The sequence below is a fragment of the Rhineura floridana genome, chromosome 8, assembly GCF_030035675.1.
Source record: "Rhineura floridana isolate rRhiFlo1 chromosome 8, rRhiFlo1.hap2, whole genome shotgun sequence".
In the NCBI taxonomy this organism is placed as follows: Eukaryota; Metazoa; Chordata; class Lepidosauria; order Squamata; family Rhineuridae; genus Rhineura; species Rhineura floridana.
The window spans coordinates 23,807,637-23,832,776 of NC_084487.1; the positions used below are offsets into that span (position 1 = coordinate 23,807,637).

A 25,140-nucleotide genomic window follows, 5' to 3' on the forward strand; every position below is an offset into this window, starting at 1 on the left:
ACTCTGCAATTTTTTTAATTCTGAAGATCACGTAGAAAAGTGAAAGAAGCATGTGTCAGCAATGGCACTGTAGATGTGGTACTGTTTTTTAAAAAAAGATTTTTTGAACTTGTGTCTTAGTGTTATCTGGGGCTCCTAGTGATCTCCCATCCAAGGGTGCACATCTGTTTAGCTTCACTAATGCTGTAAACTCAGATGCTCCCAGACCATTTATTGGATGCCATAAATGTGATATCTTGACCAGTGCTTATTTATCATGCTCTGAAATGTATGTAGCCAAGTTCAGCCTGGGCTTTGAAATATTTAGCATTTCTATTAGAAAGAAGTAGATTCCCTGGCTCCTATCTAAGTGTAGTCTTGTGATCAATATTCAGCATATGGGAGGGTAAATGGAAATGCACCGTGAATGGGCCTCACACCACCACTCCTAATTTCCTTTCCACTCTTTGGCGTTCTTTTGTTCACCTCATTCCTCTGGACCACCCTCTTTTCCAGTCCTCCTTTCCTATATTCTCCTTTGCTGTCTTCTCAGCAGGGCCGGTGTCAGAGAGCGGCCAGGTCAGGCCCTGGCCAAAGGCCCCTGAAAGGCCCCTCCTTAGGGTGGGTATGTATTGCTCCCTTCTGCCATCTGCAGCAGCGTTGGCTCCTGACCCTGCCGCGCATCGTGAGAGGGAGCTCCCAGGCACCCCCCTACTGCTGTGCAGGCCCGCGATGCCCGCGTGCATGCCCCACCTACCTCTCCCTTGATGTAAATGTCAGTTGCGCTGTAGGCGCAAGCCTGTCATGAACCAAGATGGTGGCTGAGGTTTCCCTAAGGGGCTGATGCCCCTGCCCCCATCTTGGTTGATGGCAGGGATGTGCATGTGTAGCACGTACAGGCAGCATTCGCCAAGGGAAAGGTAGGTAGCTGGAGCATGCATGTGTGTGTGTGTGCATGCGAGTGCCGGGGCCCGGGGCCCCAGCATGCCTGGTCCCGGGGCCCCAGCATGCCTGGTCCCGGGGCCCCAGCATGCCTGGTCCCGGGGCCCCAGCATGCCTGGTCCCGGGGCCCCAGCATGCCTGGTCCCGGGGGCCCAGCATGCCTGGTCCCGGGGGCCCAGCATGCCTGGTCCCGGGGGCCCAGCATGCCTGGTCCCGGGGGCCCAGCATGCCTGGTCCCGGGGGCCCAGCATGCCTGGTCCCGGGGGCCCAGCATGCCTGGTCCCGGGGGCCCAGCATGCCTGGTCCCGGGGGCCCAGCATGCCTGGTCCCGGGGGCCCAGCATGCCTGGTCCCGGGGGCCCAGCATGCCTGGTCCCGGGGCCCCAGCATGCCTGGTCCCGGGGCCCCAGCATGCCTGGTCCCGGGGCCCCAGCATGCCTGGTCCCGGGGCCCCAGCATGCCTGGCCCTGCTTGTCAGGATCCTGTTTCCTCTTTTTCAAGGCTTCTGTCATGTCTAATTCTTCTTTACTAGGCTGTGTTGCATTCCCTGGGGCTCTCTAGGATCAGAGCAGTTCAGCTAATGGCAGATGGAAACACTTTTGCCTGCAGCATCTCTCTGCAAGCAGTCGCCTCAGGTGGCAGATGCTGGTGTAAGGGTGGAGGCAGTGGTAATAACTGGCCCAGCTGTTTCCCCTGAGCTACTTAGCCATTCCAGTTCACCTCTGATGGAGGACAGAACAGTGTGTGTCAGGAACCCTGGTCTGCACTCTGAAAGCCTACTGCCCTCAGTTGTGATGGAGGATGCAGTCATATCACCAGTGTTGGAAGTAAGATTCATCTGTAAGTCCATTCAGCTCCTTGACATTGAATGGGTTGGGGGGACACCGTCTTGTCTTTTGTCTTAGGCAGGAAAAATGTCTTGGCTTGGCTTAGCTCGTTGCAGCTTTAGGCATCCACACCAACACCAATGCAATATCAATAGCTTCAGTTTTTTTCATGTACTGTTCAAGCACTGTTTTTTTACATTTGCCTCCTCCAACTCTGCAGGTGGAGTTTTACACTTGCATGACTATGCTATCTTGAGTGTTGATTGGCTAGTGTACAATGCCAGCTACATGTCTGACTGTTACATCTGCTTCACCCCTTTATGGGCTGTCCGGTTCAAGTTCTCCAGGCCTCTTCCTCCCAAGGATATGCCTCCTGATTGCTCTGAGTGGGTGCTGCTAGAGACTTACCGCAAGAATCTCGACAATGTAGCTGGATTTGATAAGAGGTGGGTGGAAGTCTGATTAGTCACAGGTGAATTGCACTGCTATTCTGCTTCTTCCATTGGAGCAACAACTTTTTAAAGACAGAGGATATGTGTGCTAGAAATTTATTCCATTTGAACCTCTGCTTTGATCTGTTAATCTTCTTCAGACCAGTAGAGGCTAGCCCACAGTGGCTAAAGGGGCATTGCCCTACCTACACTCTGACCTCCGGTGATACCCAGCTGCCTGCCTTCCTCCTTATAACTGTCCAGCAGGTGGTCCTGGCTGTTAGATTCCTCCTCCTTAGTCTCAATGTTGCCCTTGTAGAACGGAGCAGGGAGAAGGATGGAGCCAAAACTAGAATTAGTTGGCTCTGCCTGTCATTAGCTCTGTCGCCACCTACTGTTAGACCTCCCTGCCTTCTGCCCGTCCAGTCCCAGTATGCACCAGCCACCACTGCTTCAAACATTTCATATAGGGAAAAGTGAGCATGTGGGGGAAGGGGAAGGCAGTGGGGATGAGTGTGCTAACTCTGCCACCACTCCTCATTCACAATTTCCATCACCTTCAATTCATGGAAGATGACAATCTTTGGTGGGAAGCATTTTGTATCTGTGGAGGCTCCCTGTTCGAGGGTTGTAAAACATGTGGGGAGCTTCTGTGGATACAAAAGGCATTCTGCTGCAGACAATCACTTTCCACAAATTTGAAGGCAATGGTAGGGCAGAGCTAGTGCACTTGTCTCCACTGTCCCTCTCACATGTATTTCCTAGTTGGAATGGCTGAAGAGAGCTTAGAACTCATCACAACTTCTCAGTGGAAGAAATGTTATATTAAAGCTGGGTAAGACTAAAAATACCTTATCTGAGGCCACACAGTGAATTAATGGCTGAAGAGATTGAAACAGCAGTCTTGCTTTACTGGACGTTCCGTTTGGTACAGATCCACCTTGATTCATCTTCATAACAGTCCCATGAGACCCAAGAACAACTGGTGTGGTGCAGTACAGTGTCCACGGTTGGTCAGAACAGCAGCTGTGTTTGGGTCTGCTCAGGCAACACTTTGGCCATAATCTTAAAACCACTTACCTGGAAGTAAGCCCTACTGAAATCCAAGAGACTTGCATCCAAGTAAACAGGGTTGCCATATTAAATTACTTTTGAGCTGTTTGGGGCACTTGTGAATACTGCCAAGGTAAGATTGAAAGCAGAAGAGAGTTGTTTTTAAATAAAATGTACAACATACATTTTACGTTCAGGTTACAGGAGAGGCAGGAAAATGGCACCTCCCTCTGGAATCTGTTTGCAACTACTTTGCATTCCTTTATGATAAAGTGGTGGTGTCCAGTTAATTGAAGCATAGTGTTAATTAATTTCATTTAATTAATTTCATCACAATTTCATTTAATTAATTTCATCACAATTTCATTTAATTAATTTCATCACAATTAATTTCATTTTAAAAAATCTCTTAAGTTACCCTCACTTCTCCCATGTTCAGTGTATATAGAGAAAGAGGAGAGAACTAGGGTTGTTTGATTTTGCAAGAACTTTAATGAGAGAACATGGCAAACATAACAAGTTAACCCCCAAACTAAGTTAGGATATACTTGACACAAGTCAGTGCTATAATAAGGCTGCAATTCTATGCACGCATACATGGGAGTAAGTCCTGTTGATGACAGTGGGACCTGCTTTGAGTAAATGTGGATAAGATCAACCTCCCCCCCCCCCAAAAAAAACCCCAAATAAGTTCAAGCTGCCCAAGGCGTCTGCAAAAAAGACATATACATAGCCAGGTTCTTCCTCCCTCCTGATTTACCATAAGATCTTTCTAATCCCCTCCATGCTGAGCTGGAGGCAATTCTGTCTTTTAATATTCCCATTCTTCAGTTCTTTTACTTTAGATAAAAGTTTGCAAAAGATACCTCTGGCACTTCATTCATTGCTGGTCTGTAATGTCACCTGGTTGCTCTGTCATCACATAAGCAGTTCTTCTCACAATAAGCCTCAAATACCACTTACTACCACATATAGTTGAAAATGCTGCTGTGTGTCCTCTTTTCTAGCTGTGGTTCATTTCCTTTCCATTATGTGGCATTGTTTACAGAGTGCTTTCTTGCATTGCCAGATCTTTTGTGTGCTAATGTAACGAAAGACCCACATTGTCATGCAGAAGAGGGCAGAGTTAACGTTGCTGTGGCAACCTTAACTCTGAATTCCTTGACTGGTGGGCATTTAAAAAAAAATCCTGGATGAGGTAAACCCACTGGATTACTTGTTTCATACATCTACCCCCTCAATCTGTTTAATAAAAATAATAAACAACCAAATGGAGTGAAAAAAAGCTGCAGCCCAAAGCACAGGAAGGGAATCCTTAGGTAGGCTAACAGCAGCTGGCATATTAAATGTGTGGCAAGCAGACTCCATTTTTTGATCTCCCATCCCATCTGCTGACCAGGCCCAATGCTACTTCGTTTTATGAGAATTGGCAATGCCTCTTCTTGCAAGCTGTAGGAGCATAGTATTCCTGATGAACGATAAAGATTTTGAGACAAAGATAATAAGTATGAACTCAATCCAGATCTCACATGTGTAATGATGTGTACTTTTAATTGCTTAGACTGCGATTAGGCAAGGCACCAAACATAAACTACTCTTTGGAAGTGGTCACTGTTGTCATAGCAAAGGAATGAGGGAAGCCTGGGCCAGAAGAAAGCAACTTGTTCATTATTAAGGCTCTTGATGGAGAAACAGCACGAGCCAGAGCCTCACAGACATAATTTGCATATTTTGTGGCATGCAGTGAGCATATTTGCATATTATTCACATGGGTGTGTGATATATGCCAAGTCACAGCTGATGGGCATGTTGTTCTTTCTCTGAAGAAGCCTGAGAAAAAGCCTCAAATGAGAAAAAGCTTGATGCATAGTCCCTACCAAGCAGCAGCAATAACAGCAACGTAAAATGAGCATAGGAATAATTAACTTCAAAACAAAATTTACTTTTCTTTCTCAAACATAATAATGAGTGTTTTGCATATTAGTGAAATATTCAAACTCATTTCTATATTAATTAACAAGAATCAGTTAGCAGGAAGACTGAAGTTATTGGGTTGAGCTGTGCGTAATGGATGTGTCTTCCTGTGTACGATAGTTAATATATTTGTGTTCCACGAGAGGCCCTAGAATACCCAGTAACCCACACGAAGCTTTTAGAATGCAGATCTGCCCATCCACCCCCCAGATTTTGTGGGGAAATGGGGAAAAACCATGTGAGGGTCAGCAAATATTAGTACCATATACATTTGCACAGCCTGATGCTAATGAAGCTGCCTCTCTTGTGACAAAGTGTTAAGCAGGTGGAAGGGAAGCAGCAGCTAGATAAGGGGGTACGGCATAGATTAGGGGGTGGAACAAGCTGCATGATGCTCAGACTGGTCCACACAATGGGGAGAAGAGCAAAACTTTGGGAAGCGCTTGATTTGGGTCACTAGTCAGAGGTGGATCCCTGCCAGTTGGTAGACATCAGCAGGAGCCCGATGCCTCAACGTGCCACTCACTGTCATGAGATCAGTGAACACATTTGTTTCTGGTTGAATGCTTCTTTTGGCACTCTTATTTTATGAATGCATGCCTCTGTGTGTGGGTCTTATGCAATATTCCTGAATAAATGGGACCTGAAACAAAATGGTTGCAATATGGAGCGTTCCAGTCAGCCAGCCATGCCCTCTTCCAGGATATGCCATTGCATCTCCTTTCTCCACCTGCTGCTGGGTGGTCACAGAATAGTGACATGCTCAGTTCTCATTAGACTGTTTCGGGTTTGTTTGTTTTGCACCCTTTAGGGTTCCCCCCCCCCAAAAAAGTTTTTTTTCTACTTCTGCAAACCTTGGGATTTCTCCAAGTATGCTGATACCTCCCCTCTAGTTTCTCAGTAGCTCTGTTTTAGCTACATAGCTAACATAGTTAAACAATGGAATTCACTCCCACAAGATGTAGTGATGGCCACCAACTTAATGGCATCACAGAGGATTAGACCAATTTGTGGAGGATAAGGCTGTCAACGGCCAATGGTCATGATGGCTATATTACTCCAAGTATTGAAGACAACATGATTCTGAAGATTAGTCGCTGGAGAATAATACGGGGAGCAGGTCCTGCTTGTGGGTTTCCCATTAGCCATGGTCTAGATGGGCCTTTGGTTGGATCCAGCAGGGCTCTCTTATTCAGGGGTCCCTAACCATTTTAGGGCCATGGGCACATATGGATTTTTGAGCAAGTGCCATGGGTGCCACCTCCTTTGGTCACTTCTCTCACACACCCCCAAGATGAAAAGAGAAAAGGCATGCACACATACTTTGATTTTCCAAGGCATCTGTGTAGAAATCGAATCCAGTAGAATTAATCTCAGCTTTGAAAAACACATATAGCTGAACTAGGAAGTGGGAAAGAGCATCACTCTTCCAACTTTCTTCTTTCTTCTATGTACTTTTCATGGGAGAAAAAGGTAACTCTCACCGCCTCATGACCAAGGGAGCAGTGAGTGGGAGGATGCAGAGGCTTCGTGGGTACCTTGGAAAGACTTCAAGGGCCCCATGTTAGTGACCCGTCTTATGCTCTTAGAATTTAGCACCTGAGCTCACTATGACATGATAAACCTAGACACATAGGATGGCCACTTACACATTGTCAAAAAAGAGGATTTGCTACCAAAAAGGGACAAAAGAGGGCATCAATTTGCATAACATTTGCATAAGTTAATTTATATTTATAGGTGCAAAATTAGAAATAATTAAATAGAGTAGGGATTCTGGACCTGCTCACTTCAGTTGCCAATCCCTCCTATTGTCACCAGCTCTCCTCCTTCCCTCCTTCCCCCAATGGGTTGCCAGCACTTCCCTGCCTTTTCCCTTCCACACAGATCACCAGTGTTCCCATCCCCCTCCCTCCCACACAGGTTGCCAGCGCTTTCCCTCCCTCCTCTACGGATCACCAGAGCTCCCCCTGCCTGCCACATGGGTCACCAGCACTCCCTTCCTCCACGGTCACCAGCCCTCCCCCCTTCTCCACCGGTCACTTCTGTCCCCACAGGTCTTCCACCCCCCAAGGCCCAGGCCTAGCCAGCCCAACTGCCACCGCTGGGTGCCTCATTTGCCTCCACCCCAGGCTCTCTTTCATCACTGAGCATCTCCACGGCCGCCACTGGGTGCCTCATGCCCTGCTGCTGCCACCACCACTTTGCACCTCTAGTGCTGCCATCGCTGTCGCCGGCTGCCTCAAGCACCGCTGCTGGGTGCCTTGTTACACTACTCATGAATGCTTAGAAAAATATTATATATTAAGATAAGAAATACAATAATCTCACTATAGTGGGGAAGACCTCACTTGACTTGTGTGTCTGCTGACCAAGTGCTGCTAACCTGATGGGCAACGTCAAGGCTCCTGCTCTCCCTTTTTATTCCTTATCTTTAAAGCACACTTGGACAACCCTTAGAGAGTTGACATCTTAAATATGAGATAGCCATTCAAAATAGAGGATTGTCTTCTGTAAAGTAGGACACATGACCACCTCATAGACACAGTACTGTGTAAGTTTATTCACCTTCTGTTCTATTCCTTCTTGTGCTCTTCTTCACAGTGTATGACAGTGGTAAATTATTCCTGTAGACTCTAGCTAAGTATTATATTTCTTTAATTACCTGCTTGTCACAGATGTGGTCAATGTGTTAAAGCAGGCCCAATCAACCAGCGCTGAGAGTGTTGGAATATTGTGGTTCAACTCCAACTTGTGGGTTGAGGCTGCATGGGGTTAAAAAGGGTAGGTAGAGAGGCGACCTCCTGATTTCTAGGCTAATACCTATCCTTTGATCTGCTGCTGTCTCTCCCTTCCTGCTAGACTGATGCGCATAGGATGTTGACCACATCTCCTTCCCTCCTTCCTTCTTCTTTCTCTTGAGAGGGAGAGCAGACGTATTCTCTTTGTCTCTCCCTCTCCTCCAAGCATGAGGGCAAACACTAGACTTAGTGTTTGCATCTCTAACTTAGCTAGTTAGCTAGATGTAGAACTCTTTCCTGTCAAGTATGTATTTCCAGAATAAAGTAGTTATTTCTTATTTTAAAGCTTAAAGTCTCTGTCTAATTCGCAGAGAAGGTATAATCTTTAGCAAAGATTCAAACACACATAAAGGCTCACTCAGTCTCTCCATTCCCAGTTTCGCCACTCTCTGACAGAGAGGGTTTGCCTTGCTGTAGGAAAAGAGTGGGCCCTGAGATTCCTCAGGAGGCTGAGTGGGCAAGAAAAATCCACTTGCCCTGTAGGGCTTGGGTCAGCTAAATTCTGAGCTCAGAGTACTGGCAAGGCTAGAGAGGACAATCTTCCTTACTCTAAGGAACCTCCATATCACCCCTGAAATAAGCCCTTGGCTTGAAGGCTTTATATTTCTTCTAATTTGTTTTAACCAATGAGGGATTGGGGGTAGAGTTTCAATACCTTTCTTTCTCCCTCACATATTCCAGGTATTGCTCCTCCCTCATGGCAGGGGTGGCATTGCTCATCGATGGCTATTGTTGTTGATATGTGCCTTCAAGTTGATTACGACTTATGGCGACCCTATGAACCAGAGACCTCCAATAGTTGATTCACAGGGTCACCATAAATCGTAATCGACTTGAAGGCATATAAAAACAAAAGTAGCCACTGATGGGCAATGCCACCCCTACCATGAGGAAGGAGCAATAACTGGAATTATGTGAGGGAGAAAGAAAGGTATTGAAACTCTACTAGCCACAATGAATATGTTCTACCTCTACTGTCAGAGACAGTATGCCTGTGAAGGCCAGTTGCTGGGAATCGCAGGTGGAGAGAGAGCTGCTGAGAGTTTTGCTTGTGCACTTCCGCTGGGTATCAGGTTGGCCACTATGAGAACAGGATGCTGGAGTAGATGGGCCACTGAGTTGATCCAGCTAGGCTCTTCTTATGTTCTTAAGCTGAACTTAGCAGCAGGGAGAAGCAGAACCAGGGCTGGGGTTTAAGTAGATGCCCAGGTCCTTCACACGCTTTAATATTAACCCACACCATATATTGCTATGTGTTACTGTGCACTGCAGTTGTTATTCTGGAATATATGTTTTGGTGGTCTTTATTTTATGATTTTAATTGCACATTGTACTTACTTTAATTATTATATTTTTGTAATCTGCCCTAAGACCATTTGGCTATGAATACAAATAACAAACTAACAAACATGCAGAAATGTAAACAGTTTAGGCTGCCATCCTGTGCGCATGTTTCTTAGGAATAAGCACTACTGAACACAGTAAACATGCATAGAATTGCACTGTTAGGCTGCAATTCTAAACATGTTGGTGGGGAATAAGCCCCACTGAATTCTGTGGAATTTATTTCTAAATAAATGCACTTGCCTGTTAGGATTGTGCTGTTGGGGTAACAAGATTTTTTTCTATGAATCCAATTGGTCTTGAGGTTATAGTCAGTAGAAACTGTTTTGGTTTTCTGTCAATGCAGATCACAGAGGCAAAGGTCTTACAAGCATTGTTAAATTGCAATTGTCTTCTTACCCATCTCCATCCCCATCCCCAGTTTGTTGAAGAACCTAACACTAGTAACAGATACTCCAGAGGTGACCTACCCTTCTCAGGATTTCATCTGGAGGAGATTTGAAAATGGCTTCATCGCTGCTTCTGGCCTTATCAGCTATGCACCTGTGTTCAAGGCCTATTTCTACCAGGGGCTGTTGGAGCTCTATGAAGATAATGTACAGTATATTGAGATAAGGGCTCTACTGCCACCGGTAATGCTTCCCCCCCTTCTTTCTATTTTAAATAATTGCCTCCCAGGGCTCCCCTTTCTATTCTGGAGATATTTTGTGAAGGCCAATACCTGAGAAAACCTGCTGTACTATTAGGTACTAAAAATGGCCAAAGCCTGTTTTCCAGAGATCAGTAGCTATGTCACTAACCTCTTCCCATAAGCTCTGCCCAGACTTTGTTTATATATCATTTAAACTAATGAAAAGTAGTTAACCCTGATGCCTAAACCAACTCAGTATCTTTCAGAAACATGTAAAGTCCTAGTGGTTGGAAAAAGGAGGAGGTAGTAGAGAGCCAGTGTGGCATAGTGGTTAAGGTGTTGGACAATGACCTGGGAGACCACAGTTCGAATCCCCACACAGCCATGAAACTCACTGAGTGACCTTGGGCCAGTCACTGCCTCTCAGCCTCATGAAAACCCTATTCATAGGGTCGCCATAAGTCAGCATCGACTTGAAGGCAGTACATTTACATTTAGAGAATAATAAACTAAGGCCCCATTTCTTGATCTCTCACCTCAGATTAAACTATCAGCTAGTCTTATGCCCACATCTTTCTACACATCCCTCTTGCCACTGGGTTGGCAACAAGGAGACAGCTGGCAGGTAGTACTCCATAAGTTTTGGTCTCTGTTACTAGCTGCTAATCATTAATATATAGTCAGTTCTGAGAGGATGTCCTATAGGAATTTGACCATATTACTAGACACTTGTTTACAAAGTTAAAGATTATCATCAGGTCATTGCTTGGATATTAATCCCATGCAGATTATCATTTAAACTAGATGTGAGGGACATTTTTTCAGACAGAGGGCCACATTCCCATCTGGGCAACCTGCTGGGGGCCAGATGTCAGTGGTGGGTGAGGCCAGAGGCAAAAGTGGCTAAAGCAATGAATGTAAATTTTACAGTATGCTGGGCTATGATCTACACACATTTACACACTGCTCTTTATTCTCCATCCAAGCATCCAAAATGCATTATCAAGGATATTCCATCCAGGCAAAAATGCTCAAGAAGAATATAAAGTAGGTCCAGTGAGGGGTGTGACTTGGGAAGTGGATGTGTAGTTGAGAAGGTAGTGAGGCCTGAAGAGAGTCCCAATGGCTATATATATAAAGGCCTGGAGGGCGACATTTGGCCCTGGAGTTGAGGTTCCTCACCCCTGATTTAAACTGATGAATAATTTCCAATATGTCATACAATCACTAAAGTTTAGTACCTAAAACAATTATGGTTTTAGTTTGTATAGCCTCAGATGTTTATTTTGCATTTGAGGTTCATGGATGACCTTCTGCAGCTTTCCTTGAGAGCTGCTGGCATATTTCCCCTGCACTAGTCATGCAATAAAAACTGCATTTGCAGCATATGATCTGTGCATGTTTACTTGGAAATAAGTCCCAGTGAGTTTGAAACAGCTTTATTTATTTAAAATGTTTATTTATTTAAAATACTGATAGTTTGCTTTTCCAATGTTTAGTGACACCAAAATTTTAAAAACAGCACAGTAAGTTAAAACCAGAAACAAAAGCAAACAACAATAAAACAGCCTGAGAACTACAAAATCAGTCAAATGGATGTTGAATTTTTTTAAAGAATGCCATGTAGTCATTATGAAAGACAGACAAGAAAGTAAGAAAAGACCTGATGGATCAGGCCCAGGGCCTGTCTTGTCTAGCACTCTGTTCTCACAGTGGCCAAGCAAATGCCCATGGGAAGCCTGAGAGCAACAGCACAGTTCCCATCTACAGTTCCCAACAACGGGCACTTAGAGACATCCTGCCTCCAACAGTGGTGGTAGAACATAGCCATTGTGACTAGTAGCCACTGACAGCCTTATCCTCCATGAATTTGTCATCCAAGTTGGTGGTCATCACTACCTCTTGTGGGAACAAATATAGAGTTTAACTAAGTGCTGTGTGGAGAAGTATTGTCCTTCCAACTTCAGCTTCGTTGGTTGGTATTATGTGATAGAGGGAAAAACTTATCCCTATCTCCACACCATGCATAATTTTATATACCTCTTTCATGTCACTCTTAGTTACTCACCTCATATCTAACCTTAAAAAAAGCCCCAAATGTTGTAACCTTTCCCCACAGGGGAGTTGTTCCATCTGCTTGATACTTTTGGTTGCCCTTTCCTGAACTTTTTTCCATCTCTACAATATCCTTTTTCAGGTGAGGCAACCAAAACTGTACAAGACAAAGGCAAGCCACCCCAAAGTGAGCAACCATTGGAGTAAAAGTCTGGTTTCTCACTGCCTTGGTTCACATGACATAGTAAGGCAAATTATGTTTTACTGGGACTGCACAAACATGTGGGCACCTGGAGAGAAGCTTACTGTTGCAGCCTCTTTGCTCCTCCCCAGTCCTTTTTACTCTTGTGCTGTGCTAAAGCAAGATTTGGCTCAGTGTATTGTCCAAATCTGGGCCAGTGGTTAAGGTGTCTCTTCCTCACAAACGACAAGCTACAGCTGAGAACAAATCTTTAGGAGTTCCTGATGCCTATTGTCCTGTTTTTGGTTTGTGGCAGATACCCTCTAATTTGGCGTTATGCTTCTGTGTGTACTTTCTGCCCATAGGTATATGAGTTGGATGGAACCACACATGACAAATTCTGGTCTATGACAGCTTATCAAGACACAGCTAGGCAATTTGTGAAGGACCACCCAGATTTTGTTGGTGCAAAGATGATATATTCCACACACAGGTAAGGGATACCTACATTATTTTGCCAGTAGGAATGAACCCATACATTTGAACTTATCTATTTCACATTTTATTGTTGAAAGAAACTGTAGGTCATGACAGAAAGGGAAAAAATACGATCGGTTCAAAAAAATTAACAACAGAAAATTGAATGAAAGCAACTTGTTTCAGTCCTGTTCATTATACCAATCTATCATATTAGTGTCTAGTGATGTTGCCAATACTCGTATTTCTTGGCTCAGAAATATGAACCTTGGAGGCTTGTAATGCTTGCTTCAAATATGAGGTGAGCATTACAACTCTATAATTTTCTCTGGCTCAGATTTTCATGTATAAGACCACACCATGCTCCAGAAGGGGGAAGTGATTTCCCTCCCTGCTTTCCTTCGTCCTGTTTATTGCTGCTGTTGGAGCAGCTGTCAGTTATGCGGGTGGAAGAGAGTTTAGCTGGGAGAGAAAGGGGGGGCAGGATTTGGAGGTTCACAGGTAGGTGTGTAGGAGGGAGGGTGCCTGGGTGAGATATTATCCCATTTTGTGGAGGAATACACTGACTTGTTTTGAGCCGATTCCATTCAAGTCTTAAAGTAGTTGTCCATTGCTACTAGCATGTAAGAATTTCTGACACAGTTTAGATGCAGCAGCAAAATGAACCCTTTGGGTTTTGGATCTCTTTGGACATTAACAAGTACCAAATCTGTTTTTTTGCTGCAGATGCCAACTGGTGACACTGTAAGCAAACTCTGAGCTAACTGTTCCTAACAGTTTCATAAACAGCTGAACAAATAGCAGAGGAGACCCTCAATAACATTATGCTACCATATACAGTGACTGGTCTTATAAGAGTTTTCCCCATCCAGTATTGACATAATAGTTTAAGTTCTTCTGAGGGGAATTCATCAATATGCAAACGTAATTGACATAACTATGGGATTATACTTAATAAAACTCTGAATACAAAGAGTCCAGAATTGACACTCTATTTGTCAGTGGCCTAACAAACAAACAAATTTATCTTCCTATGATATCATTTGATGACTCAGATAGTTAACGGCTGCCACTGAGCCTCTGCTCCCTGTCCCTCAGAAATGACTATATTATTATTATTATTATTATTATTATTATTATCCCACCCTTCCTCCCAGAGCAATTAATTACAGACATACCTGCAAATAGGAATGGGTGCAGGTTTTCTTCTGCAAGGCAAGCTGTTCTTCTACCTGCCTTTGATCATGTACTACAGGAGTAGTGAACTAGATCCAGCCAACTGGCCAGATCCTTATGTCCCCCATCCTCCATGGTCCAAGTTTGACCATTTTGAAATAAAATAATGCAAGCAAAGCAATCAAGTTTTGCAAGCCAACAATCAGCTAATTGTCAGGGCTTGCAAAGTGCTGCTTACAGATATGAAAGCCCCAGAGATCAGCTGATTGTTGGGGCTTGCAAAACACCATGCATAGGACTTTGCAGGTGCCACCTATAAGCTGATCGGCTGTGTCTGCAAAGCCTCTTTTGGCCCAGTTGTATCTTTACCTGCCCCACACCTGATGTCTTATATGATATGTCAGGTGCAGGCAGAGTTTAGAAAAGTTACTTTTTTCAACTCCTATCAGCCCAATCCAGTGGCCATGCTGGCTGGGGCTGATGGGAGTTGTAGTTCAAAAAAGTAATTTTTCCAAGCTCTGGGTATAGGGTAGATGGATGTGACTTGGCTAAAACAGCCTCATGGGCCAAATGGAGCGCCCTGGTGGCCTAATTAGGCCTGCAAACTGGAGGTTTCCCACCACTGAAGAAAAACCTCTGAATCAAATACAGATTGCCTCATCCTCTTTGCCTCTTTCCCCCTTGCTTCAAGTGGGCTGGTCATGTTATATACCAGGGGTGGCTACTCCGTGGCTCTCCGGATACTGCTGGACTACAGCTCCCATCATCGCTGACCATGAGCTGTGTTGGCTGAGACTGATGAGAGCTGTAGTTCAGCAGCATCTGGAGAGCCATGGAGTGGCCACCCCTGTTATATACTTATTGCAACTCTGCTCTGAGAATGGAGACAGTGGCTTCCTGATTGTCATAAGGGCCAGCCAATCAGGGGTGTGAAAATCCAACTAATTGCAGCAAGTGGGAAGAGCAGCTTCCTTCTGAGTTTGATCCAGAGAAGTTTGTATCTGTGCAGAAAAAAAGTGTGGTGCACTTCCATAGTAGACTCATTGCTAAAATTATGCGCACATCCTTAACCAAGGGTTTTCTAGATAATATCTTTGTCTCCAGGGAATTATTCAAGATTTTAAAATAGCCTTTTAAAACAGACCATTCAGGATATTTTCCCCTCCCCCCTCTTGGTACTCATTTCTTTCTGTTAATTTTCAGAAAGCAGAATGTTTCCCAGATTAAAGAAGCTGTCCGTACAGCCATGGCACTCAGAACGGAATTCCAAGACACTGTGGCAGGGTTTGATTTGGTAATCTCCTATATTTCTTACTTGGTTTTGTCTTTTATGTTGGAATGATTGTAAGCCACAAGAAGATGATATACATGGTGGGTAGAGGTTTCCTTGGGCTACAATCATTCTATACAAATGCCATACATGGGATGTAATGTAACTTTTGAGAGTGCAACTGAGACCATGACAAGTTGCTACAGCATCTGGGGTAGAATATAATGGATGTATGGCATTCCTTGGAAATACTTCCTAGTAATGCTTGTGAACCGAGAGATGGAATCATAGAATTCAAGAGCTGCAAGAGATCTGGCAACTATCCAGCTCCATGACCAATAGGAAGATCTTAAGGTCCCTCCTCTAAGGATTAGCCTACAACCTCCATTCAGATAATAGTGTGTGCTACAAGCAGAGAACAGCAGTAACCAAGGAACACCATGGCAAATGTGTCAAAATAAGATACAGCTGTAAGCATCCTTAAGCCAACTTTGAAATTTTTCATGGAAAGGTGGGATATTTTTTTTAAAAAAATGAAGTGCCATTTAAATCAATGGGTCTTTCATCTAAACATGGTTAGGATCAGGCTGCATGTGATTAATGGGGAAATCTACTCTGAGAGAGAGTGTGTGTGTGTGTGAGAGAGAGGGAGAGGGAGAGGGAGAGAGAGAGAGAATATATCCCTTGCAAGCCCCATTGAAATGTGTTGGGTTGCATTTTTTGAACTGAGCTCTAGGCCGCAAAATCTGATGCCACAATATATTTGTAAGTCATGTAACCCATCCCTATTCATTTTTAAATGTACAGAGGTCTTCAGCCTTTAAGGTGCCACTAGATTCTTTGTTGTTTTATTGCTATAGCTAGGTGACACACCTCTACGCTTTTGGAAGCTTTTTCTGGTAGTTTCTGGATTACTTGAGTAACCCCATTACAGTTATATTATCTCTGGCTAGCCTGGACACAAACTAGAACATATTCAAATAAATGGGTGACCCCCTGGGAATTACATACACCCCATGATGTGATGGCTGCTGTTCAAAGGTAAAATTTATATTAATTGCTCCACCCGCTGTTGTCTCTGGCCCGCTCACCACTGCTATGTAGCCCCCATTCTCAGTAGAATGGGCTCAAAAATGTTTCCCATCCCTGATCTAACAGGTTCAGAGCTGGTTCAGAAATGTTTCACCTGTGCTTTGGTGCCGCTGTGTTACATGAGTAAGCCGGTCTGTGTACCCTGTTGCAGTGCCATGTGTGAAAATAAAAAGGAAATTGAAAAATATGCTTGTTGCAATTATTTGCCTCAAAGTTACAGCTACAAATTTTCTCTACCTTATTTCATTATCTGAATATCTGGTTGAAAGTATTTTTATAAAAATAAACCATGCCTGGCATTTCAGTGCAGATCCTTCCTCTTGATCTATACAAGATCTAAGCTTTGAATGCTTATCCAGAGCAATTTCCTTCTCAGGTTGGTTGGGAAGATGGAGGACATGCCCTCTGGGACCTGAAGGATGCCTTAACTTTTCCACAAACTCTGGGAGATAAATTACCATACTACTTTCATGCGGGCGAGACTAGTAAGTATGGATGCATCCCAATGCTGATCTGAGATTTTGTCAAGTAAGCTATATGTACATTTTGTTAAATAAAATAAATAAGGGGAAGGAGTAACTGGGAGATGAGGACTGAAATCCTATGCATACTAATCTGTAAATAAGCCCTATTGAAAACTGTGGTTAGCTACGTTTGTGTAAACATTCATTGGATTGGCCTTCCAAGTATCTTAGTATCATATGTCTCTAGCAAAGGAGAGCTAGCTTGGGAAGCAGTCTTCTGCATACAGAAGTCATGTTGACTTGGGAACTGTACAAACATATTTCCTATAGCTAGGCACCTGGATGGGTATCTACGTTGCAGTAGGATATGGAATCATAAGAGTTGGAAGGGGTCTCAAAGGCCATCTAATTCAACCTCTTGCTAATGCAGCAAACCCATTGCTGCGTATCCAGGATAGGTGGTGGTCCAGCCTCTGCTGAAAAACCTCTTCACAAAAGAAAGTTCACCACCTTCCAAGGCAGTCTGTTCCACAGTCAAACAGCTTGTACAGTCAGAAAGTTCTATCTAATAAGGCACATTCAATGCAATCTGTGTCTGCAGTGTACAGGTTGGATGGGGCTGTACATGTCCCAGTGGCCCCCCATGGCTCATATGTATGAATAGTATCCACCGGTACCAATCTGTTCAGTATTGTGGGTCCAATTTTATGGAACTCCCGTCCAGATGAGCTCCCGTCACAGTGGCTATGTTCTACCTTGGCTGTCAGGGGCAATATGTCTGAATGCCAGTTTCTGGGAATTACAAGTGGGGAGAGCACTATTGCATTGATATCCTGCTTGCAGACTTCTGGTGGGCCTTTGTTTGGCCATGTAAGAACAGGCTGTTGAACTAAGTGGGCCTTTAGCCTGATCCAGCAGGCTCTTATGCTCATTATAAATATCTGAGCCACAGAGAAGCTGAGGTGATGCCTTTTTAGACTACACAGATCTCCTTCAGGAAACAACTTACTCTCTTTCTCCTGTATATATTTGGGACCATCATCACAACCTTTTTGTGGTTTTAATAATGATGTAAGAATTCTCTTTATCACTCAGACTGGGAGGGGACCCCTGCGGATAAAAATTTGTTGGATGCTCTGCTGTTGAACACCAGCAGGATTGGTCATGGATTTGCCCTTGCCAAGCACCCAGAAGCTAGAAATTTGGCTATGAAGATGGATATTCCTATAGAAATCTGTCCTATTTCTAACCAGGTACTGTTCACATAGAAGAGAACCTAGCCCTGGAATCTGCAAGGATGTTGATGTTGATGATGATATTAATAGTAATAACAGTGATTATGAGATTGTACAGAATTACACGCCACTGAGTAACTTAGTCAGGCCTCACACATCTAGGATTAGGAGCAGGGATTCCAGGTTGATGGACAGGATTCAGTGGCATACCAGTAGATATGGCCCCCACGAGCACCCCACTTCTTCATAATGATGGGGTGTATGTATCCATGATATAAGACCATATCATAAGGAGAGGAATGGAGGAAGCAGAACACTTAAAGGGTTGGGCTGAGTTCTTTAGTGCAAATGCATGAACAGGATTGCACTGGTGAATCTACAATCCTAGCATAACTGTGGGCAATGTTGGGCCTGACCTGTCTACAAAAATCCATGCAGGTGCCTTCAAGCATGCAGCGAAATCCTTGTTCTCATTCTGGTGCCTGTTCCAGAAGGTGCCATTGTTGCGCTGAGTTGTAGGCTGAAACTGAAACTGTTTGTGCAGTTAGGAACATAGGAAGCTGCCTTGTACTGAGTCAGACCATTGGATCATCTAGCTCAGTATTGTCTGCGTTGATGGGCAATGACTCTCCAGGGTTTCAGGTGGAGAATATTCTTAGCTCTTCCTGGAGATTGAACTTGGGACCTTCTGCATGCAAAGCAGATGCTCTGCCAGTGAGCTATAGTCTTTTCCTTGAGGTTTGGTTTATTTTATTTATTTATTTGGTTATTTATTTATTATTTAATTTATATCCTGCCCTTCCTCCCAGTAGGACCCCAGGCTGCTGAGGTGGCTGCAATGGAGGGGGCAACAGCAGTGCTATCTTCTGCTTGCCATTTCCTGCCAAGGCCTCTTATGCTGCTCTCCCTCTGCCCTCTTGGGGATGTCTTAAATGCTCCCATGTCAGGATTAGGAACAACAGTGTCTTGGCATCAGCAGCACCACATCATTTTCCAGCCCAGTCTTTCTACCTCTAGAAATGCTGCAAAGCTGTTGGAGAACTGCAGGCAATGTGGTTCCCAACAAGCATGCTTGAGGCTGCAGTCCTCTGTCCATTTACTTGGGAACAAGGTCTTTTGAACTCAGTGGGGCAATAAATATGCATAGGATCAGGTTGCACATTTCTGCCACAAACGCGTTGCACTTCGTCTGGAGCACAACCCACGAGAGACAGGATTTTATCTTTAAAAAAGAAAGAAAGAAAAATATTCTTTAAGATATTCCAAATTCTACAGTATTGAGTGTGGTGAAAATACAAGAACCCTGATGATAGTATACAATTTCTTTTTTATAAAGTGACAATATTATCTATCTCTGTTATGTACCACTTCAAGGTCCTGATGTTAGTATCAGATCTGAGGAACCATCCTGCTGCATTTCTGATGGCGGAGGGTCACCCCATTGTGGTTGCCTCAGATGATCCATCGATCTTTGGAGCAAAGGGGGTGTCATATGACTTCTACGAGATGTTTATGGGCGTTGGAGGAATGAGTGCTGATCTGAGGACTTTGAAACAACTAGCACTAAACTCTCTAGAGTAAGTGTTATATCTCTTATGGACTGATATGTGAACAGAGATACCCGTATATGTGCACACCTATAGTCCAAACAGTAATGGGAAGTGTGGAGCCTGGTGAACTTCATTCATTCATTATTCAGGATCCCAAAGCAGCTTGTAGAATAAAATTCCAACATTAAAATGTTAAAATGTATATAATCAAATATTAAAATGAATATAGAATCTCAACCGTAAACAATGTCAGGGATATACACAGAATATCTAAAATGGACCATTAACCTAGTTGTGGAAAGCCTGTGCGAACAAATGCATTTTTAATAATCTTTTGAAGCACCTTACTCTGGGTACCTCCCATATAGCAAGAGGGAGAGAGTTCCAAATAGTGAGTCCCGCTACAGAGAAGGCCCATTTACATGTTGCCAGCAAGTGGCATATTGTAAAATGCAGCTCCACTAACAAGGCCCCCTCAATGATCTTAATGTCCTAGCAAGTCTGCATAGGGAAGGGTGATATTTTAGGCATCCTGGTCCCAATTTGTTTAGGGCTTTATATGTTAGCAACAAAGCCTTGAAAATGGCTTGGTAGCTAACAGGCAGCCAGTGCAGTGTTTTTAGTACAGGGGTACCTTGCACAACCAGATACTCCACTCAGTACCTTTGCTGCTGCATTCTGCATTGGCTGTCCTCACATATAAACTCTTATTTAAGTTTACATCATGGTTGGCTTGAAGGTCCAACAAAACAGAGTCTGGAGGTCCAGATTTGAAACCACACCTGCCAATTCTCCATTCTGTTCTAGGGTACCTGTAATATCTACATGGACCATATTTCATATTTTAACAAAGAAAACTGTGTTCTCTGAGTAAGGATGCATGCCTTGCTGGCCCAAGGCGTTTTGCTGCCTGGAGTCCAAATGGTGCTCTACACCCACCCCGTTTGCACAATTCAGTTATTGTCTTCATCTGTCCCCCCTTACTTCTCCTATCTTCTTGTAATTACCAGGGGGAAAGCCCCATTGAAATCAGCAGGACTTACTTCAAGTAGACCTCCGTAGAATTGTGTTGCATATATTCCTCCTCCCTCCCCCCCCTCTTTCACACATGCATGTGCATTTGATCTAGCCCTCCAGCACAAAAACATCTCACTGGCCTGGTTCACGCATAATGTTAACCCATGGTTAATTTAAACCATAGTTAAAGCTGAGACATCTGGCAGATGATCACTTAAACCTTGGTTTATTACATCCCCCAAACGTTCCCTGTTAAACCCAGAAGAGCCACTCTTCAGTCATGGCTCCGTAGCTTTATGATGGCAATGGCTTCTTAACCATAGTTAAGGAAGACGTCCAGGTTCGCACATAACTCTTAAGTTATGGTTAGCATTAATTAAAGTTTGTAAATCAACTACAAACCTTGGTTAATGAGCAACCCTTAACCATAGTTAATAAACAATAGTTAAACTGCTGGGTTGGTTTCACTCATACTGCTAAGTCATGGTTAAATAAGCCATTGTTTAGTATTATATGCAAACCAAGCTGTCTCCCTTGAAGTCTGCCAGATTTACTCATTGGTGACAATGCATGTAGTTCATTCTTCCTTCTCCACCAATGGCAGTTATCCCCCTTCCCCAAAAAGCAGTGTGGTTATTACTACTGCCTCTACCTCTTACCTGACAGAGCAGCTGCACGGGAGTTTGAGCAGTGTGCACCTGCTTCATGGAATAAATGGAGACAGGTGAAGGTGCTGCACTGCAGCTCTTGCCAATGGTGTCTTCTGAAGCAAATAACTTTATCCTGCTGTATGAGAGGACTGACCTTTGGTACATATTATGCCACTGTAGGAGATGAAACAGATGTACAAGATGTACATAATTCTTGCTGGAAAAGTTTAGGATGGCATTGGTGATAGGGTGAGGGGAGGCAGGAGGAATGATTTGGAAGGAAGATGTGAGGGAAAGTTAGGAGAACAGTTGCTGGAGAATCTTAGAAGACATTGTGTGCTTCAGGCAATTGGGTTCTAGTGCAAATTACAAACTTGGCAGAAATTGTTACTAACAGAATCTGTATGTCCCAGATATCATGGGAATACTTGTACTCCAGTCATTGAATACTGTGGACTGTAAAGTACAGGGATACCCCGCTTTAACGTTTGCAATGGGACCAGAGAGTATACTTAAAGCGAAAATAAACGTTAAGTGAAGCAATTGTCTTCACTTGTACTGCACACAATCACCACTAGATGGCAGCGGCGTCATGCCAATAAAGTATATGTTACTGCGAAGCGCACGAACGTTAAGCGGGGTATGGGGACGAATGGAGCATGTACGTTATAGCGAGGCAACGTTAAGTGAAGCAACGTCAAGCGGGGTATCCTTGTATACACACTTACTTGGGAACATTACTTAGTGACTTAGGCTGTGTATACACCCCCGTTTACTCTGCATCCAGTGTGCTCCCACTGCTGATTTGGAAAGTGACATACACACGACATTAGCCACAATCCATGTCTATTCTGCCCTGTCATTTCTTATAAAATACTGTGTTTTGATGCGTTTTAAGTTGGTAACATGCACACAGCCTTAATGATAGTCACTTCTGAATAAACATGCATAGGATTGGGTTTCATGCTATTTTAGGATTAGCAACCTGAGGAAAAATATTTTCCAGATTTGCAACTTTTGGATTTGCCCTGCTCTGACTTAAAAAATATCTCTGTAATCACATATCTTGGATCCTGGGAGTGGAGGCTGATTGTTTTGTCACCAAAATCCTAGGGTGAGCTCTATGCTAGGGCACCCTCTAGCCCTCAAGTTCTTGCAAAATCCTAAAAGGTCTGTCTGCCTTTCTGGATTGTAGTGCAAACACTCATCACATCCTCCACATAGCATACCATGGTAGGCAGGGATGTGTATGTAGAATGGGATTATTAAAGGTGTGGAGTTTGGAGAAAAGCATTTTAAAGTTGCAGTAAGTACTAATGAACAAAGCAGGGGGATACTGTTGAGTGTGAAAGGCTGTATACAAATGCTTTAATAAACAAACAAACAAGCATGTATAGACTCAGGGGCCTTGGCTTGCGTTTCTTGGTTCCTGGCCATTATTAGCCTCTGGTTCATTAATCCAGAACGTGGTCTAATTCCTCAGCAAGTGGTAAAACAACTCCAAACTTGATTGGCTCATCTTCCTCTGAGCTCAAGGCCAAGGCCACGATAGCTACAATTCTAAGCATACTTACCCAGGAGCAAGTCTTGTAATTCAGTGAGACTTTCTTCCTAGGCCAGTGGTTCCCAACATTTATGAGCACGGGGCCCTCTTTATAAGCTGAAAATTTTTTGTGACCCCCTCCCCCCAGGGAGGCAGGCTGGCTGCCAGGAAGGAAGGGGGAAAGCAGCCTTTCTTTGCAGGCTTGCTTCTTTTTGCTTCACAAAAAGCCCTCTCTTCTCATTCTAAGTAAGGCCGTTGCCAGTAGCGGCAGTGCAAGGAGACAGGAATCAGTGATAGTAATTCCCTATTCTCCTGGTAGCTCCACCCTCAGCCTCCTTTGGCATCTGCCATGTATTTTATAGGCAGATGCCTGCCCTTAGTACGCCTGAAAGATGCTCTGGCGCTTCAGCAAAAGGCCTCCCTCTCGTTTGGAGCAAGGGGGAGGTGTCATCTGCAGCAGCAGTGGAAAGCCGACAGTGTAGAAGGAGTGAAGACTTTTTTAAAAAATTCATAAAACATTCATTTCTTTACTGTTCACGGCCCCCTCTGGATTACTTTGCGGCCCCCCTGGGTGTCCCAGCCCACAGGTTGGGAACCACTGTCCTAAGCTACACATATATACCCAGTGCACCATAAAAAGTCCATTTGCTGGATGTTCATTTTGTGCTGTTTTCTGGCTTTTGACCTCATCATTCAGCTTTCCTACTCTGACCTAGACTTTGTTTCCTTTCACAGATACAGCAGTTTGTCACCTGATGAGAAAAACAAGGCCCGGCAGATCTGGCAAAGAAAGTGGGACCAGTTCATAGCCGAGGTCACTAACCTTACTCCAGAAATGTATTAGGAAGGAAGAGGCCCTTCTTTCTTGAGGGTGCAGCAATCTGGAGTTAACAGAAGAATCCTTACCTTGGCACTTTGATCAGATTATTGCTAATGGCAATATACTATTATCTTGTCCCCTGTAGGTTTCAGTGCTCCAGCAAAGAGCCCTTTTAATTATGCTGCAAATGATCAAAATGACTGGTCAAAATGCACTCCTTAAAGGTACAACTAGGCATGTTTCAACACCGTCAGCTATAGCAGTCCTGACACTTTCTCATCACCTAAAGATATTTAGCACAAATTAGGCCTTTGAGCCCTAGCTAGCCACTGCTTCTGGTTGTATTTCTTTATAAAATGTGCCTCAGGAGCTTGCAGAAGAGACAAATACCTTCCTGTCATGCTAGAAAGGTAGCAGGGTTGTGTATTCTACAGTTTCATCATGCAAGGGCAGAAAGGGAGTGTTGGGCTACTTAATTTAGAATCTTGAACATCTCAACTTTTATTTTAAAGGGCTACGTTCTAGTCTATATGGTAACTTCTGGCAGCCTGATCATATATAAGATTTAGGTGCACAAATCCAATGAAATCAGTGGCCTCAGTAGGTTCACTGTAGATTGAGCTAGAATTGTGATGGCAAAGATACATGAAATTTCAAATTCCTTAGTAGTACAGAGATAAGGAACCTGTGGGACTCTAGGTGTAGCTGGACTCAAACTCCCATCAGCCCTAACCAGTATGTTCAGTGGTTGGGGATGATGGGAGATGATGTTTGCTTTGATGCCGTGTTTCACTTTTTGCCCTTTCCTGTGTCTAGTAGAAACAGAACAAATTATGCAAAATATTTCTCTGATGCACATTGTCTATCAATTACAGAATGCATTCCCCCCCCGAATGTTTTCTTAAAACAAACAAACATCCTTGATCATTGTGAGCAGGGCTATTATCCACAAAGACATTTTAATCATATGACTTCCATTTAATTAATCAATTTTAGTCTGTTAAGATAAAGCAACCATTCTGAAGAAAAATAATTTTCCTTTGTTTCAAATTATGTTTGCACATTTTGTAGCAGACACTGACTTAGAAGAGGCATTTTTTCCTGTGTGTTTGCAAAATAATAATTGCTGTCTGTTTAATTAGGGACACCTTAATCAAGAGGTTTTAAATCATTCAATCTAACTGGTTATAATCAAATAAATGTTGCCACTCTTGATTGTGAACTGTTTTTGAAGTTTGTGGCTTAATTGTCTACACAAAGTCTGTTCACACATGAAGACTGTATTTAAATATTTCCCAATAAGGATTTGATTTAAAAGGGATAAATGTGTTTTGAAAACTAGATTGTGTTGTCATAAAACGAAAACAAGCCCTTTTTGAGATGTATCTAAATCGTTGAATTTGAAGTGCAGGTGATTACTTTAACTGGGTGCATTCATATTTAACCTTTGCCCTTAGAGTAATTACATTTGATACTATGATATTCTGCATGGTGTGTGTGTGTGTGTGTAAAACCTCTGCCACAAACCATAAGCTACTCAAACAGTAAGGATTGACATTGGCTAAGTACACTTGAAGAATGAGTTGAAGCTGAATATGGATAAGGACTGAGGAGTTGATGGTGGACAGT

The 25,140-nt window shown here is 43.6% G+C and overlaps 1 protein-coding gene across 8 annotated transcripts in view; it reads left to right on the plus strand.

Annotated features, from left to right (window-relative positions):
* ADA2 (adenosine deaminase 2) overlaps nucleotides 1-24,702 on the plus strand; it is a 40,054-nt gene extending 15,352 nt beyond the window's left edge. For 4 of the 8 annotated variants that reach the window (XM_061638606.1, XM_061638609.1, XM_061638608.1 and 1 more), the window contains 9 exons: nucleotides 533-604; nucleotides 1,968-2,193; nucleotides 9,772-9,982; nucleotides 12,583-12,710; nucleotides 15,074-15,164; nucleotides 16,609-16,717; nucleotides 17,792-17,949; nucleotides 19,306-19,508; nucleotides 23,427-24,697. In XM_061638606.1, coding sequence (XP_061494590.1) covers nucleotides 533-604; nucleotides 1,968-2,193; nucleotides 9,772-9,982; nucleotides 12,583-12,710; nucleotides 15,074-15,164; nucleotides 16,609-16,717; nucleotides 17,792-17,949; nucleotides 19,306-19,508; nucleotides 23,427-23,535 — 1,307 coding nt within the window. In that variant the 3' untranslated portion in view covers nucleotides 23,536-24,697. Of the gene's footprint in view, nucleotides 1-532; nucleotides 605-1,967; nucleotides 2,194-9,771; nucleotides 9,983-12,582; nucleotides 12,711-15,073; nucleotides 15,165-16,608; nucleotides 16,718-17,791; nucleotides 17,950-19,305; nucleotides 19,509-23,426 lie in introns of all 8 variants that reach the window. The other 4 variants (XM_061638604.1, XM_061638602.1, XM_061638603.1 and 1 more) reach the window with 3 other exon arrangements.
* Nucleotides 24,703-25,140: the final 438 nt, after the last annotated feature.